Raw genomic sequence first — 15,122 nt, forward strand, 5'->3', positions numbered from 1 at the left:
CCATCAAATACAAACGACAAAATCCCACGTCAACCTCAAACTCAAATCGCCGCACGATCCTCTCGTTGCGCTGTCCCATACAACAAACCACATCCTTCCGAAACTGAATTCTAACCTCAAAACGAAATGGCGTATGGTGTTCCGGCTTCTCAAAACAGGATGACTTCCATGGACCTCAGAGTTGGTGGAAAGTACAGAATTGGAAAGAAGATTGGTAGTGGTTCTTTCGGTGAATTTGATCATATTTCCTTATCTTCCAGCCATATACTGATTTCATCCTACAGGTGATATCTACCTCGGTGTCAACATCGTTTCTGGTGAAGAAGTTGCCATCAAACTTGAATCCGTCAAAGCCAAACATCCACAATTGGAATATGAATCAAAAGTTTACAAGACTCTTGCTGGTGGTGTAGGTGTACCTTTCGTACGATGGTACGGTACTGAGTGTGATTACAATGCAATGGTTTTGGATTTACTGTAAGTTAGCAAATAAGACCAGTACTCGAATTGTTCTGAGAACTAACATTTTTCATTTAGTGGTCCATCACTCGAAGATTTGTTCAACTTCTGTAACCGAAAATTCTCCCTCAAGACCGTTCTTCTCCTTGCTGATCAACTTATCTCTCGAGTTGAATACATACATTCAAGAAACTTCATTCACCGAGATATCAAACCAGATAACTTCTTGATGGGTATTGGTAAACGAGGTAATCAAGTCAACGTCATTGATTTCGGTTTAGCCAAAAAATATCGAGATCCTAAAACCCATCTCCATATTCCTTACAGAGAAAACAAGAACTTGACTGGTACCGCTCGGTACACCTCAATCAACACACATTTAGGTGTAGAACAATCACGAAGAGATGATTTGGAATCCTTAGGTTACGTCCTTATGGTGAGTAGATTTTTACCTGTACAGTGTGAACCTTGGCTGACATCATATATGCAGTACTTCTTACGAGGTCAATTACCATGGCAAGGTCTCAAGGCTGCTACTAAAAAGCAAAAGTACGACCGAATTATGGAAAAGAGTGAGTTTAATTTAGCAAGAAAATAAGCAGAGACTCGTATAGCTGATTACCCATTTGTAATTAGAAATGACTACCCCCACCGAAGTTCTCTGTCGAGGTTTCCCTAACGAGTTTGCTATTTACCTTAATTACTGTCGAAGTCTTCGATTCGACGACAAACCAGATTACTCATATCTCCGAAAATTGTTCAGAGACTTGTTTGTCAGAGAAGGATTCCAATACGATTACGTCTTCGACTGGTCTGTCCAACCTCCAGCTAAAGTCCAACAACAACAAGATGATTCCCACTTAGTTGCTCAACAACAAGCTATGCAACAAAAGAGAAGAGTCATGCCCGAAGAACAAATGGGACAAGGTGTAGGAGGTGAAAATCAAAGACAACTAAGAAGTCAAACTAGAAACAATAGAGAACAAGGTGGTTGGTAATCAGCTCTTCCGCCCTGAAGGACTTGAAAGTAGAAAGCGGATGTGATATTAAGGAAAAATCTAGGATAGAGGATGATTAAGCTCAACATGGTTCGGCTCGCCAATAGTCGTTCGCAACAAGGGGGAAGAGTCATTAGCTGGTCAAGGCCTATTATCATCATTTTTACGCGCCACGCCAACCGATACTCGATATTCTTTCTTCTATCAATAATAGCATAATGAAAGCGACATTCTCACCTCTTTACCTAATCAAATTATCCACCTCCTACTTCTTCAACTCAAGCACCTATTTTCGACTTCTTCTTGATCCTTGTACAGTCATCATGATACCAGGTTTCATCACCATTCTCTTCGTCATGGACAAAGCCGTCAACTATATACAAATCCAATTCAACTTCAGCGACTCCATCCTCATTTTTCGTTCGGTTTCGTTCTCCGCCATTTCTATTGTAACAGTATCATCATTCCAACCCATCAAAGTGATTTTTATCGGTGCATCACTCCTACCTACATATTACTTTTATCTATTGCAATTATCGACGCAACATATTCTAGTCGATTTATTCAAATCAAACATAAAGTCCTATATTGTGTATATATCACATACAATTTTCACCCTCTTCACACAATTTTACTTATTCAACCTAACTATAAATTCTTTTCTTTTACGACTACCTCAATTACTCGACAATCTTTTATCCCGACAAATCAATACATTATATCGCACGCACCGATCATCAAGCCAGTGTCCCCGTATGTTCGTCTTTTCCTAACTATTTCACCTATCAACAACCAATACTAAAATATACGATACAGTAAATCATATATCAAGGTGAAATCCGGAAAAGTTTGAACGCGGGAGGGCGCCATTTTCTTTTCATCAGCTGAACTATCTTCGTTGACAGTATCCATCATGACTTTGTAATCAACCTCTACTGTCATTTCAACCGTATTAGAATAAGAAGCTCAAGGTTGCATTTAGACCATATTTTCACTATTTATGGGCAGAGGTATTTAGCTTTACAGAACAGTTGGAATCAGGGAAAGTCCTTGATTAGTCGCATTATTAGTTCTCAGCGTTCTTATCCTATCATCATAGCTCAGCTTAATATAGTTCATGTTTTCAGTTCTATGCACTTAATATAAAACTTGTACAATTGTGATTTATCTCTGCTGTACAGAATTGAATCAAGGAGTGTTATGATAGCATTAGTTCAAGTCAGGGTGAATGCTTATCATTTACCTACTGGACTTGCGAGCATCTTTTGCTCTCTGTCTGTATATATACATAAATCTAAGTGATGATTATACATTGTATACATACTAACCATATCCTCAACGCAGTAAACCATTTGTATATATGATAAAACCCTATGACCTATGACCCATAAAGTATCAGTATAAACAGTAAAAATCAATTGATTAATTATCCATAACATCTAATAACTTTTGAGCTCTTTCCTTCTTCTTATTCTCATTCTCCTTATCATCCTTTTGAACTTTATCTTTTTCTTCTTCAGCTTCAGGTACTTCAGAAGGTATAATTTCTTCTTCAGCTTTATCAGTATCTTGTTGAACTGTAATTTCAGCTTGACTTTTTTGTGCTTCGATCGGTTGTTCTGTTGGTTGGGTCTCACTTTCTTTAGATGGTGGTGGGGTAATTATTTTTTTGGCTGATTCGATCAAGTTCTGTGTTATATTGTAAGTATGAGTGGGAATATATGAAAGGGTATGTATCAGTAATTGAACACAACAGTCCAGTAGAAGATGAAAATCAATTTACAGTTTTAGATAAACCTTGTACTGTTTTCAAATAATCAAATACTAATTCAACGTATTTATCAGGAATCTGAATTGATTTGTTTCAAAGTTAATAAGATATATACAATACAATATCAGCCTATTGTTATTTGTTGTTTGGTTTTCCTCAATCCATTCTAGACGAAATCATGGAGTGGCCATCCTGGCTATATTTTTCTGGTTTTTTTAACGATTTTTAAACTCACCTCATCAATTGAAAATATATTTCTAATTAACCAATTTTGTTTAGCTTTAGCAAATTTCCAATTTGTTGTAATTTCTGAACTTTGTTCTGGTCCTTCTGATGTTCTTGAAATTGAAAATAAATGAGCGTAGTAAATATCTAATTTAAAAGGAAGGAATGGGATGGGATGGGATGAATCGTCAGCTTCAATCATGAATTCTACTATTACTACTACTGCTACTACTGCTACTAGTTTTAAATAAGATCGAACAAAAAGGACAAACGGTTAACTCACTCTTCTTAGCTTGATCAGATAATTCAGTATCATTAAATATAGTTTTAACTTTATCATCACCTTGTTTTCCACTTAATAAATCTATTTCAGATTTAGTTTTTAATTTTTTTTCTTTTTTATCTTTCTTTAATTTCTTACTTGATTTTTCTGTATCATCGTCATCTCCGTTTATATCGTTGGAACTCGTTGCTGGTTCTTCTTCAACTTTAAGTCCAGATAATTCTTTCACTTTTACTTTGTCTTGTTCAACTACTTCATGTTCAACTTCGTTACCCCTCTTTCTCTTTTTATCCTTTTTTTCTTTCTTCTCTTTCTTGTCTTTCTTCTTCTTTTTATCTTCTTTATCTACTTCGTTATCATCTCTGATAGCCTCTATTTGGATCTCAACTTGTTCTTTGACTTGTGCTTGTATTTGAGCTTTTTCATATTCTTCTTTAACTATTCTCATTTTCTCTTCAGCCTTTTTCATTTTCTCCTCAGCTTTCTTCAATTTCTTTTCTAATTTCTCTAAATCTTTTGATGAAGATTTCTCATCTTGTTTAATCTCCTTATCTTTTGACATCTTGACTTGATTTGACTTGGTTGAGTATGTGTATATGATCTATACGATACTTGTTAATTTGTAGACTGGATACAAAACAGTCAGTTATACCCTCCCTACCTTGACAAAATCAACCAAAATATTTCGACAAAAGTTTTGAAACGCGGAGTCTCCACATAGAATAAAATCGTAATGTAATTAGAGATATTTGTTATAATCAGTTTGTAATACTTCATTAGCAATCTAGACAGCGCGCGAAAGAAGCAAAACAAATATAGACACTTTAAAGTTACCCTTAAATACATAACCTTACACCTGCATAACACGTCGTTGTGAGAAACCAAGTTAACCGTTCTTCTCGTGATTATTGATCAATGATCTAATTTTACAGTTGATATCTATTATAGCTGTTTTGTATCTTACAAATTACAACCGCAACCGATCATCCCAGACAATTCAATAGCGAGGATATATCATCCAGGCTCACCTAGGATAAACAAGAAATACTTCCAGCATATAGAATTGATATCGTAACGTTGAGCGTTATTTCAACCGATTTTGGATCAATCATCTCCTTTCTCTTGGCAGATTAGTAATCAACTTTCATCAGTCAATCATCCTTCACATCGCCCATTCCTTCTCTCTGTTTAGTTCTTCAATTATGGGTCTCTCACTATCGCGTATATATGGATCATTATCCTCTCTAGCATTCTGGGGTAAAGACAAAGAAGTTAGAATATTAATGGTCGGTTTAGATTCTGCAGGTAAAACAACTATATTATATAGGTTACAGGTGAGTTGTCTGGTTCTCGATTATATCACCTTTTCACAGCAGCCATTTTATCCATAAATCCTTGGAATACCTGGATGATCCTTGCTATGATCTGAATTTGTTCCTAACAATACTTATTTTAACATTCTTGTTCAGATTGGTGAAGTAGTGTCTACTATACCCAGTAAGTCCTTTCTCGATTCCCTAACTTTGCTCGATGTTGGGATTTCTATCGTTTTAATCTCATTCTACAATATGTATGCTCAAATGTATACATAACAACTTCAATATTCTCGAGACAAGTGACTGACATTGGTTTTGATCATATCGTAGCAATCGGATTCAATGTCGAAACAGTATCATACAAAAATATAAATTTCCAAGTTTGGGATTTGGGTGGACAGTCTAGTATTAGGCCTTATTGGAGATGTTATTATGCCAATACTCAGGTAAGTTCGAATGATGTGCCGTATATTGATAAGGTGTAGATACTGGAGAAACAAGAGGAAAGGCAACTCTCTGAGTATTTTAGGAATAAACACCTCACCTCAACTGTGTCTCTTGGTTTATCATAACATGCCATACCTATCTTTAGTTATCATTCGCCATCCCTACGCTTCGCTGCATCTTGCCAGAGTTCAATTAGCTAACAAACGTTTATACCTGTACATCTATAGGCAATAATCTATGTGATAGACTCATCAGACGTATCTAGATTACCTACATCACGTTCAGAATTATTAACAATGTTATCTGAAGATGAATTAAAATCCGTACCTGTTTTGGTATTTGCAAATAAACAAGATGTTGAAGGTGCTTTAAGTCCAGGTGAAATAAGTGATAAATTAGGTTTAGCAGGTCAAGAAAAGGGAAGAGAATGGTCTGTAAGAGGTAGTTGTGCTACTAAAGGTGATGGTTTAGAAGAAGGTTTGGATTGGTGAGTAAAATTCCGTCTTTTTCGAGGAAGATTTCTTTCATCTCGCTACTATCATAAAGCAGTGGAGTTGTGCAATGTGCTGTGTATAGCGATTGATCAGGCGGGTATGGCGGGATTAACATCTACCAGATAAGAATTCGAAAATGCACAAGGCTTACTGGATGCTAACTACTATGTCTTCTTCTCACCATAGGCTGGTCAATACAATACAGAAGTAGAATCGCCTTTATATCACAGACACAATACACAATTTTGGATTTGGTAATATTTTTCATAGAATCTCATACCCCATTTACATGTATCAAAACTCATATCATGGACATAACCAATCTATGTCGACCGGGACTAACAGTTTGTAGAAAATTCATATTGTGCTGAGAAGCAGAATACGAAGAGACAGGCCAGAGAGCGAGAGCTAAAAACACATCATCATAAACCGGTGATTGTGTATATAAGATCGTAAAGGCGAGAGTTGAATTGATTTTGATTTTAAAAGTAAATACATCTCCAGTCATTTGTCAACTATGGCTACATTGTATATATATCTACGCTGCCGCGAATACCTCAGCACGCTAGCGTCAACACCTCGTCGTCTCGTCGTCTCGTCGTCAATCATCGTCAATACACCACGTTCCCAAACACTCAGCACATCACACCGTCGACTGTCAATCGCTCTCACAACCAAGACACACCGTACCGCTCCGCTCATCGCTCGCTCTCCGCACATCGCAACGACCCACTCGCTACTTTGTCAGTTTTGGTCTACTTATGCCAAATCTTGTTTAAGAACGTATCTGTATCTGACTTTGTTGTTCTTGACACCTTCGATAGCTTTAGCAGCTTGTGACATTGGAAGAACTTCATCAATGATTGGTTTGATGCCCTTCTCAGCGGCGAGTTTGAGCATTTGATTTCTGTAAATAGACAGGTACATGATTATCAGCGTCCAATTCTTTCATATCCTAATGTACCAATTCTAGAATGATGAATGACGGAGATCAGATGAATACTTACACTTCTTTCTTTGAACCAATATGTGAACCACCGATACAAGCGGCATTTGAAGCCATTGCTTGAGGTTGTAAATCTTTCCAAGGTTCATCAGGTAAACCTACAGAAGTTAATTTACCATCAATTTTCAAAGTTGATAAAAGTTCAGCTAATGGAATTACTGAAGCATCTGCTGCAGATAAAATGAAATCTAATTTATCAAAATATTTATCTGCGAATTTATCATCTGAAGTTAAAACAAATTCATCTGCACCTAAATTTTTAGCATCTTTTTCTTTATTTGATGAATGTGAAAATACAATAACTTTTGCACCTAAATGATGAGCGAATTGAATTGCTAAATGACCTAAACCACCAATACCAACTATACCAATAGTTTTACCTGGACCAGTACCATTTCTAATTAAAGGTGAAAAAACAGTTAATCCGGCACATAACATTGGTGCAGCATCTTCAGATTTAATAGCTTCAGGAATTGAAAATACAAATCTTTGATTGGTTCTTATAGCTGTTGAATATCCACCTTGCGCTTCAACTTCATCAGGGAATTTAGCGTTGTAGGTGCTAATTTGATAGTGAAATTTTTTTCAAGGTTAGTCATTGTTTCTATGGGATTACACTTGATTGAGTGATTGATATATGAGGTGAATTGTATTAAAAAGTGATAACTCACTCAACTTGTTCAGGACAATATTGTTCATTATCTTCATGACATCTATTACATTTTAGACAAGATAAAACTTGTGCACCAACACCAACTCTTTGACCAACTTTAAATTCTTTTACATTATCACCAACATGTGTAACTTTTCCGATAATTTCATGTCCTGGTACACACCATGGAACATTTAAACCACCCCATCCACCTGTAATTGTATGTACATCCGAACCACATACACCACAAAATTCAATATCTAATGTAACGTCATCGGGTGTTAACGTTTTCAATTTAAATTCTTTGACTGAAAAGTCTGTGTATTTTTTGGTATCTAACAATATCGAAGATAAAAAGTCAGCCGAATCCCACAAACAGACATACTTGCTGTAGATTAGAAAAATTGGACTCACCAGAGATACCGTATCCTTTAGCTGTTGTTTGAGGTGAGGAAGACATTGTATAGGTTTGTTGGCTCAATCTTTAAACTTGATCAGTGTTTTGGAATAGCTTTATCAATATAAATACGAGGTCGAGGTTTATATATGTTTTCTTTTCCAACCCTTGCTATATCACATACATTCAATGAATCGATTAATGGTCAACCATTATTCTTTTTTCCAAAACGTTTGGAAATCATCATAACTCAAAGACAGTCATGACCTCATTGCTGATAGAGTCAGACACCGAAAGTTTCAAGTAAACTCTGCGTGTAAGCAGCTTTTAAGGTAACTTTCGAGATGAGATATCTCGGTAACAGCAAAGAGCAAGGCAAATACAGCGAGCCTTTGTCACGATCGGATAAAGGTACGTCACCGGTGGAGTAACTAACTCTATGTATAATCAGAATTTACCAGTTTACCGGTATCGGTATCAGATCAATATATCAGCATTAAGGTGTCATGTCTCTAATTTATCGGCAATGGTATGGGGCACGAACGGCATGTATGAAGTAAGCTCTTTTTGGTGGAATTAACGTAACTGAGTATCTTAGATATGGGATCAAAATTGACTTTTGAAAGAACGACAAGTCTGGATCAACTTCCACTCGTAACATGAACCAGCACAAGAAATATAACAGTATTACAGGAGGAGAGGAGAAGTTTAACGATATACAAACGAAGGATATGGTGGGAGACGTAGACTGCTAATCATGAGAGATCCTTAGAAGTATTTCTAATATATACATCGGTACAATACATATACCATAATACTGTCAATATGAACAATAAATACAACTTGGAGCTCTTTATGATTCCGGATACTAATCATCCTCACTAACAAATTCAACGAAAATCTCATCATTAGATTCAAACCACCACCCAACTTCTTTATCTTCCCATGGACATGTAACTTTATTTACTTTCTCCAATCCACTTTCTGGTTTTTCAACATCAAGCAACGTCGTATTCCAAATTTGAATCTGTTCAAATTGATTTACAGGTATTCCAAATAATTTCGTTAATTTGCGTTGGAGTAAAGTGATTCTGGCACTAGGTAGGATCGATATCTCTTGAATATCATTAGAGCCTTCTGTATGTATTTTGAGTTCTGGAAATGAGTATTCAAAGATATATGATCAGCTCTTCGATCATCGTTCACGTATACTAATAGCTTATCAAGTGATCCCGCACTCACTTATCATTCTTCCCTTCAAACCGCTTTTCGGTTTCTTCCCTATCTCATTTGATTCATTTATTTCTTTTGACACATTGTGTAGCTTACACAATTCTTCGTATCTACTCCAACTCTCAATCTTCTCATCATTATTTGCTATTCGTTTCTTGACAAAAGATATGTAAAACAACTCTGAGTCTCTTCTTTCAATTGGGGTAATTGGATTAGAATTGAACATTGTTAAATTTGGGAATTCTGCGATGCATATTGATCTTAAAGATTTATCGTCGACTGATAATAGCTGGTTTATCTCCATTGTTTGTCCTGATGCTATCTCTTGATTCGTATCTTGCGGTATTGGTGTTTTGCGTACACTGAGTCGTAAATTATGGAGATTGAGTGCAAATTGACTTAAATTATCTAGATCTGACCAATTCGATATTGATGATTCCAAAAAAGTCAACGTGGTGAGAGAATCTAATTTACGATCATTCTCTGTCAAGGATGGAGATGGAATAGTTCTAATCGATGTAAACGACAAGTCTAGACTTTCAAGCCTAAAGTAACAATTCCAGCAATCAAGTATGTCAATGATATCTAGCTTGAATGGGAAAAAACAACTCACTTAGGTGAATTGCTTAATGTGGAAACGATATTTTGCCATTCTGATATAGGACATCCTCCCAATGTGAGTTCTTTCAGATTATTTAAATCATCAAATCGACGAAATAGTTTATTGAGCCTTTTATTGGCTTCAACATGTAAGACCTCGAGATTGGGGAACAAAGCAGTGGTTGAGCATACCTGCAAGAGTATCAAGATATGTTAGCGGATGGTCATAACGTGATGTGAGAAGAATACTAACCTCATCCCATGATAACAAACAATTTGATAGATGTAGTTCCTTTATCTTAGAAAAGCTGCGTATATATTTCTCCTTTTCCTTTACGTCTAATTCAATCTTTATAGGTCGTATACGCGAATGACTAATAAGGGGATTTCATTCTATGACTCAATTTTGGTTCTTTACTCCTGTTTACCAGAGATGAACAACTCACTTCAAAGTCAAGACCTCCAAGCCTTGAAAGCAATCCACAATCTCCAATACCTGATCCCAAGACGATAAAAGGTTTTTCGAAAGATTTAACCATTTCAAGCCTATACGTAGGGATATGTTTACGTGTTAGTGGATAGAATACAAGGAATCAGTTAATCAAGATAATAAAGTAAATAGTTTGAATATACCTTTCATTCTTTGTTTAAGAACTTCTATAGTTTCTTCATCACTACCTAAAGAATCAATATGTTCCTCTTCAAATCCGATATTTCTCAATTTTTCTAATTTGCCTACTTTCTCCCTAACAGAAGATAGATTTGGTGCTTGAACTATAATTGCGTTTTCACTTGATCCGAGAACTACACTTTCATTTTCATGTGTAATTTGACTTTGACTTTGAGTTTCATTGTCAATGTTAGGGATGATCTTCGGACGAATTTCCCCATACCTATCTTCTATACTATTGATCAAGGAATTACCTCTTTTTAATGGATTCAATCCTTGATTATATTTCAAAAAACTTGCACTTCCTTCTTCTAAAGTTTGAAATACTTGGACATCTTTGTATATGCCATTATGCCCTTTTCCATTTGATGGATCATCATATTCTACACCTAACCAGATTTGATCACCAACATCGTTACTTGAAGGTGGAAGTGTACCAATGTAACGTAATGTTAATGGTTGTAATGTTTTTGAATTCAGATAACGATTACCCATTACATATGGACATCTTACCAAGGAGTTTGATGGGCCAGCCTCTGTCGTTCGGATTTGTTGGTCCACCATCATCAGTTTAGAGTATTCGTGCTGGCTGTCTGTCTACTAAATGAGCGAATCTGGTCGAGTTGTCGAAATGCATTTCCCAATTAATTGCGAAAGATATCTTTAATTTAACTGTCGAGGTGAACGCGTCTGACCGTCGGGGATAGCCGTGAACATTTAGAAGAAATTGCGATAAGATAGGGGTGAATCTGAAGATGCGCATGAATTGTTCAGCTGCAACATATCCATGCATTGTGATAAAGGAAATTGGATGCACGGAGATTGATAGCAAGAGAGGAGGACAATGGATCGCGTGAGGAGAGAGGGAAGGCAAACGGAGGAAAACAGGTGGGGGGGGAGGGAGAGGGAGACGGGAGGAAGAAATTCTAGACGTAGCTATAGATATGGGATGATGTGAAAGAGGAATATCTAATGTAACTAAACGAAAGCTGGAGAGTACTGCATAACAAGCTAAGTCGATGAAAAGTCACGCAGAACCTCATATACTAATTAGAAGCGCTCAACGCGATCGTTGATCCTATAATCAAACAATGCTGATATGGCTATGCATGCCATCACTATGTGCTCGTCAAATAGTCTAATCTATACAACTTGAGCAGCTACACCCTCAGGTAATCTAGCTTGACCCCAGAATCTAGGTGTTTTATCTATCAACTGTTTACCTCTGGGTGTTCTCGCCAATGCACCTCTAGCTAATCCCAATCCCGTTGTATGCGTAGAAACACCAGATAACCTTTCTCCTGCTCGTAATAATTTACCTGATTTCGGTGTGTTCATACTATATGCGATGCAAGCAGTAAAGCAATACACGTTAGATAGTATTCTTTAAAACCATGCCTAAAGCTCAATAAGGACTTACCCAGGTTTTCGATATTTTGGTGTATCAACACCAACATTTGGTGATTTTATACCCCCGTAGGCAGCTTCTTCAGCTTGAAGGTAATCCTGGGAAACGGGTCAAATTGATTCAGCATTGTGACATAGGGATGAGTTTTCACCTGCTTTATGTCAAGATCTCCCTTCTCTTTGGTGCAGCGTTTCTAGAGACAGAGAAGGATAATCTTATAAAGCAAGATTGAACGTGAAACTTGTTACTCACGGCAAATTCTCTGGCTTTCTGCTTGAATTGATTTTTCTCATCATCAGTCTTAAATTTCAAAACTTTTTCAACTTTTTGTTTTGTTTTTTCTCTTAATCCATCCCAATCTTCACTAATTTCTTCTAAAGAACCTTTTTGTTGTAATAAATCTAAAGATTCTTTACCGACTGTTCTAGCTAATAATTCAAATTTTAAATCTCTTGGTCCATCAACTAAAGTTACAATTGCATTTGGTGCATTATCACCTTGTCTTCTACCAAATTTATGTATTCTTGTATATCCACCTGATCTTGAATTATATCTTGATGATAATTCATTAAATAATTTAGGTAATAATGTTTTTGGAGCTATAAATTCTTCTGGATCAAGTGATGTTGAAGATGATGCTAAGCTTGATGATGATGGTGTAGGTGAATTGTGAGGTGGCTATATTATTGAATATGGATTAGTCAAATTTTTTCCCGTAAAACGATCCAGTTATTCTGTATCATTCGACTAACCATTAAATATGCTTCAGCTTTACTCTTAGCTGGATTCGTTCCCTTTTTACCAAGGGTGATTATCTGTGAGTACGAAAGTATTACATTAATATCATATACTAGCCCCGCTTAACACTACATCCTAATCTTGAATATTCAACCCACCTTTTCAGCCATACGAGCAGCTTCTTTAGCTTTTGGTAGAGTTGTCTTTATAGTTTCATGATGTAATAAAGCAGATACCAAATTTCTAGAATCAATGCAATGTGTTAGCTAATATCTGCAGACTATATGTGATATGTGCTGTAGAGCAATTTATCCATCCAATGATCTTTATAATCTTCAATATCCATCTAATGGTTAAACATCAAACTCACCTCAACAATGCTATCCTATGAGCGGGCATTCTACCCAGTTTACGTTGACTTATACCATGTTTCATTTTTGATTGATTCTTCCTTTGCTCCTTACTATCTCGATTTTTGAAAGGCGAAAACAAGGATGACTAATATTGTATTGTTGATTCAAGTATGATGGACAATTATAGATAAAAAGTTCAAAAAGTCAAAGCATGAAGCAAGATGATGAATGTAAGGTGAAAAGCGAAAAGTGTGCCACATGGTATGATATGATCGGTGAATTCCGGAAATAGTGAGACTATCAATGCCTTGGTATGGTCATTCCTCGATAGATTGTTGGTTAATAATGATTTAATGCATAGAGGTCATCACGATCTTATGATAGATAGATAGATGATATAACATCTTCAAAGCTTCATATAATCTTCATCTTATATCACTTCTCGTTCAGTCAGATAGCCAAGCCAAAATCAAATCAAACAAGATGTACAGAACACTTCCAGTACTTCGATCAGCTCTCCCTTCATTACGACTTAGAGCAACAAGTTCAATCGCAAAAACAATTAAACCTCAACCTGTAACATTTCAATATAGAAGTTATGCAGCTGCAGCAGGTTTAAGTAAAGATGATATCACTTCAAGAGTTTTAGATGTATTAAAAAGTTTCGAAAAAGTTGATCATACCAAGGTATGTTTTTTCAAGGGATGATATTTATGGGAATTTCGATAATCCTTCATGCGTAATTGTAGAAAGCTGATTGGATTATTTCACTTTTGATCTTTCTACCTCAACTCGTACTATAACCAATCAATTAACTTTGCTATCCCCCATATGATCATCCTGACATCTCCTTATCCTATCATTTTTCAAATAATGATGATCAATAATCCATAATCTATTGCAACTAAATTCATCATATCGAATGAAACTCATTGAACAACATGTCTACCTTGAAATCGTGATCAACAATGTTATAATTGGGTCAACTCATATTCATTTTATTTGGACGATAACAACATCGATGATTCACCTCATTATCTTACAATGGCCAATTGAATCAACTTGAATAGCTTACACCTGGAGCTTCATTCACCTCTGATCTCGGTCTCGATTCACTTGATGCTGTAGAAGTAGTTATGGCCATTGAAGAAGAATTCGCTATTGAAATCCCTGATGCTGAAGCTGATGAAATCACAACTGTTCAAAAAGGTGAGTCTCTATATCTTTGATATACTATGTGATTTTGCTCTAGGAAAAACAAAATCCTTGACAAAAGAAAAAAGGAAAAGAGGGAACTCTGTTTCTTTACAAATAGTTAGGGATTTGCATGATGGATAGAGGTAGCGATTTACCAAGATGGAAAAGATGAGTTTACGAGGAAACCAAAAACTGGAGGCAAATTTGGGCAAGCTGGGTAAGGCTGTAGATTGGGGTATTACAAAGGACAGGGCAAAAAATGCAAAGGGGGATCAGATCTGGTATATGTTAAGAAATTTTGATTGACAAATCATTTTTGCTCATTTAGCTATTGACTACGTTTCTCACGTAAGTAATACATGATATAATGCCTAGTTCTGCTTTTCGTGTCGCTGACATTTTGGAATCTTCCACAAATCCATCACAAATCCAACAGTCTCCAGAAGGTACGTTGTCATTGCCTTTAACAATTAATTTTGGTTGTATTCTTCGGATTTGGCTGACAGATGTCTTTAAACTTTAAAGCACATTAAACAAATCAATCTACAACAAATAGTAATAATGCGTTATACGTGATGTGATTCGTGACTTTATTCTAATGATGAAGCGATTTTTATGCAGCAATACTACTCATGAGAATTTCAAACCTAATATTTGTGGGCAGCTCAATGGTAAACTAAGATTCGACAGTTCTGGGATAGAATGCTGAATTGTAATCGATCTGTGCATCATTTGCGCATTAAATAGCAATCTGAAGTGTGACACGATATCTACAAAGGCGTATACTTCAATTGGAATCAGTAGATGGGTTATGTAAATGCGGGGAATCGTCAAGAACATGAAGGCAAAGGAGGAAAGTATAAAATGGCTATGGC

General features: G+C 36.1%; 7 protein-coding genes across 7 annotated transcripts; 3 read left to right on the top strand and 4 right to left on the bottom strand.

Moving 5' to 3' along the window:
- Positions 1-126: 126 nt before the first annotated feature.
- L201_003563 (casein kinase I isoform delta) lies at positions 127-1,457 on the top strand (the record flags this gene model as incomplete). The annotated part of the gene is made up of 5 exons (XM_066219316.1): positions 127-229; positions 285-477; positions 538-895; positions 950-1,031; positions 1,096-1,457. 5 exons carry the CDS (start codon positions 127-129, stop codon positions 1,455-1,457), a joined length of 1,098 nt encoding a protein of 365 aa, XP_066075413.1.
- Positions 1,458-2,879: 1,422 nt separating this feature from the next.
- Positions 2,880-4,298, bottom strand: L201_003564 (uncharacterized protein; the record flags this gene model as incomplete). The annotated part of the gene is made up of 4 exons (XM_066219317.1): positions 2,880-3,146; positions 3,241-3,306; positions 3,464-3,600; positions 3,737-4,298. 4 exons carry the CDS (start codon positions 4,296-4,298, stop codon positions 2,880-2,882), a joined length of 1,032 nt encoding a protein of 343 aa, XP_066075414.1.
- Positions 4,299-4,938: 640 nt separating this feature from the next.
- On the top strand, positions 4,939-5,990 carry L201_003565 (uncharacterized protein; the record flags this gene model as incomplete). Its single annotated transcript, XM_066219318.1, has 4 exons — positions 4,939-5,070; positions 5,206-5,233; positions 5,383-5,498; positions 5,727-5,990. The coding sequence occupies 4 exons, from the start codon at positions 4,939-4,941 to the stop codon at positions 5,988-5,990; spliced, it is 540 nt and encodes a 179-aa protein (XP_066075415.1).
- Positions 5,991-6,752: 762 nt separating this feature from the next.
- On the bottom strand, positions 6,753-8,111 carry L201_003566 (uncharacterized protein; the record flags this gene model as incomplete). Its single annotated transcript, XM_066219319.1, has 4 exons — positions 6,753-6,900; positions 7,001-7,561; positions 7,671-7,986; positions 8,066-8,111. The coding sequence occupies 4 exons, from the start codon at positions 8,109-8,111 to the stop codon at positions 6,753-6,755; spliced, it is 1,071 nt and encodes a 356-aa protein (XP_066075416.1).
- An 805-nt stretch (positions 8,112-8,916) lies between these two features.
- On the bottom strand, positions 8,917-11,046 carry L201_003567 (uncharacterized protein; the record flags this gene model as incomplete). Its single annotated transcript, XM_066219320.1, has 6 exons — positions 8,917-9,203; positions 9,291-9,826; positions 9,895-10,073; positions 10,135-10,255; positions 10,328-10,427; positions 10,515-11,046. The coding sequence occupies 6 exons, from the start codon at positions 11,044-11,046 to the stop codon at positions 8,917-8,919; spliced, it is 1,755 nt and encodes a 584-aa protein (XP_066075417.1).
- A 648-nt stretch (positions 11,047-11,694) lies between these two features.
- L201_003568 (ribosomal protein L17) lies at positions 11,695-13,132 on the bottom strand (the record flags this gene model as incomplete). Its single annotated transcript, XM_066219321.1, has 6 exons — positions 11,695-11,890; positions 11,972-12,057; positions 12,212-12,637; positions 12,712-12,774; positions 12,856-12,940; positions 13,068-13,132. 6 exons carry the CDS (start codon positions 13,130-13,132, stop codon positions 11,695-11,697), a joined length of 921 nt encoding a protein of 306 aa, XP_066075418.1.
- Positions 13,133-13,533: 401 nt separating this feature from the next.
- On the top strand, positions 13,534-14,610 carry L201_003569 (acyl carrier protein; the record flags this gene model as incomplete). Its single annotated transcript, XM_066219322.1, has 3 exons — positions 13,534-13,737; positions 14,121-14,259; positions 14,576-14,610. The coding sequence occupies 3 exons, from the start codon at positions 13,534-13,536 to the stop codon at positions 14,608-14,610; spliced, it is 378 nt and encodes a 125-aa protein (XP_066075419.1).
- Between the last annotated feature and the right edge of the window lie 512 nt (positions 14,611-15,122).

The sequence above is a fragment of the Kwoniella dendrophila genome, chromosome 4 (genome assembly GCF_036810415.1).
Source record: "Kwoniella dendrophila CBS 6074 chromosome 4, complete sequence".
In the NCBI taxonomy this organism is placed as follows: domain Eukaryota; kingdom Fungi; phylum Basidiomycota; class Tremellomycetes; order Tremellales; family Cryptococcaceae; genus Kwoniella; species Kwoniella dendrophila.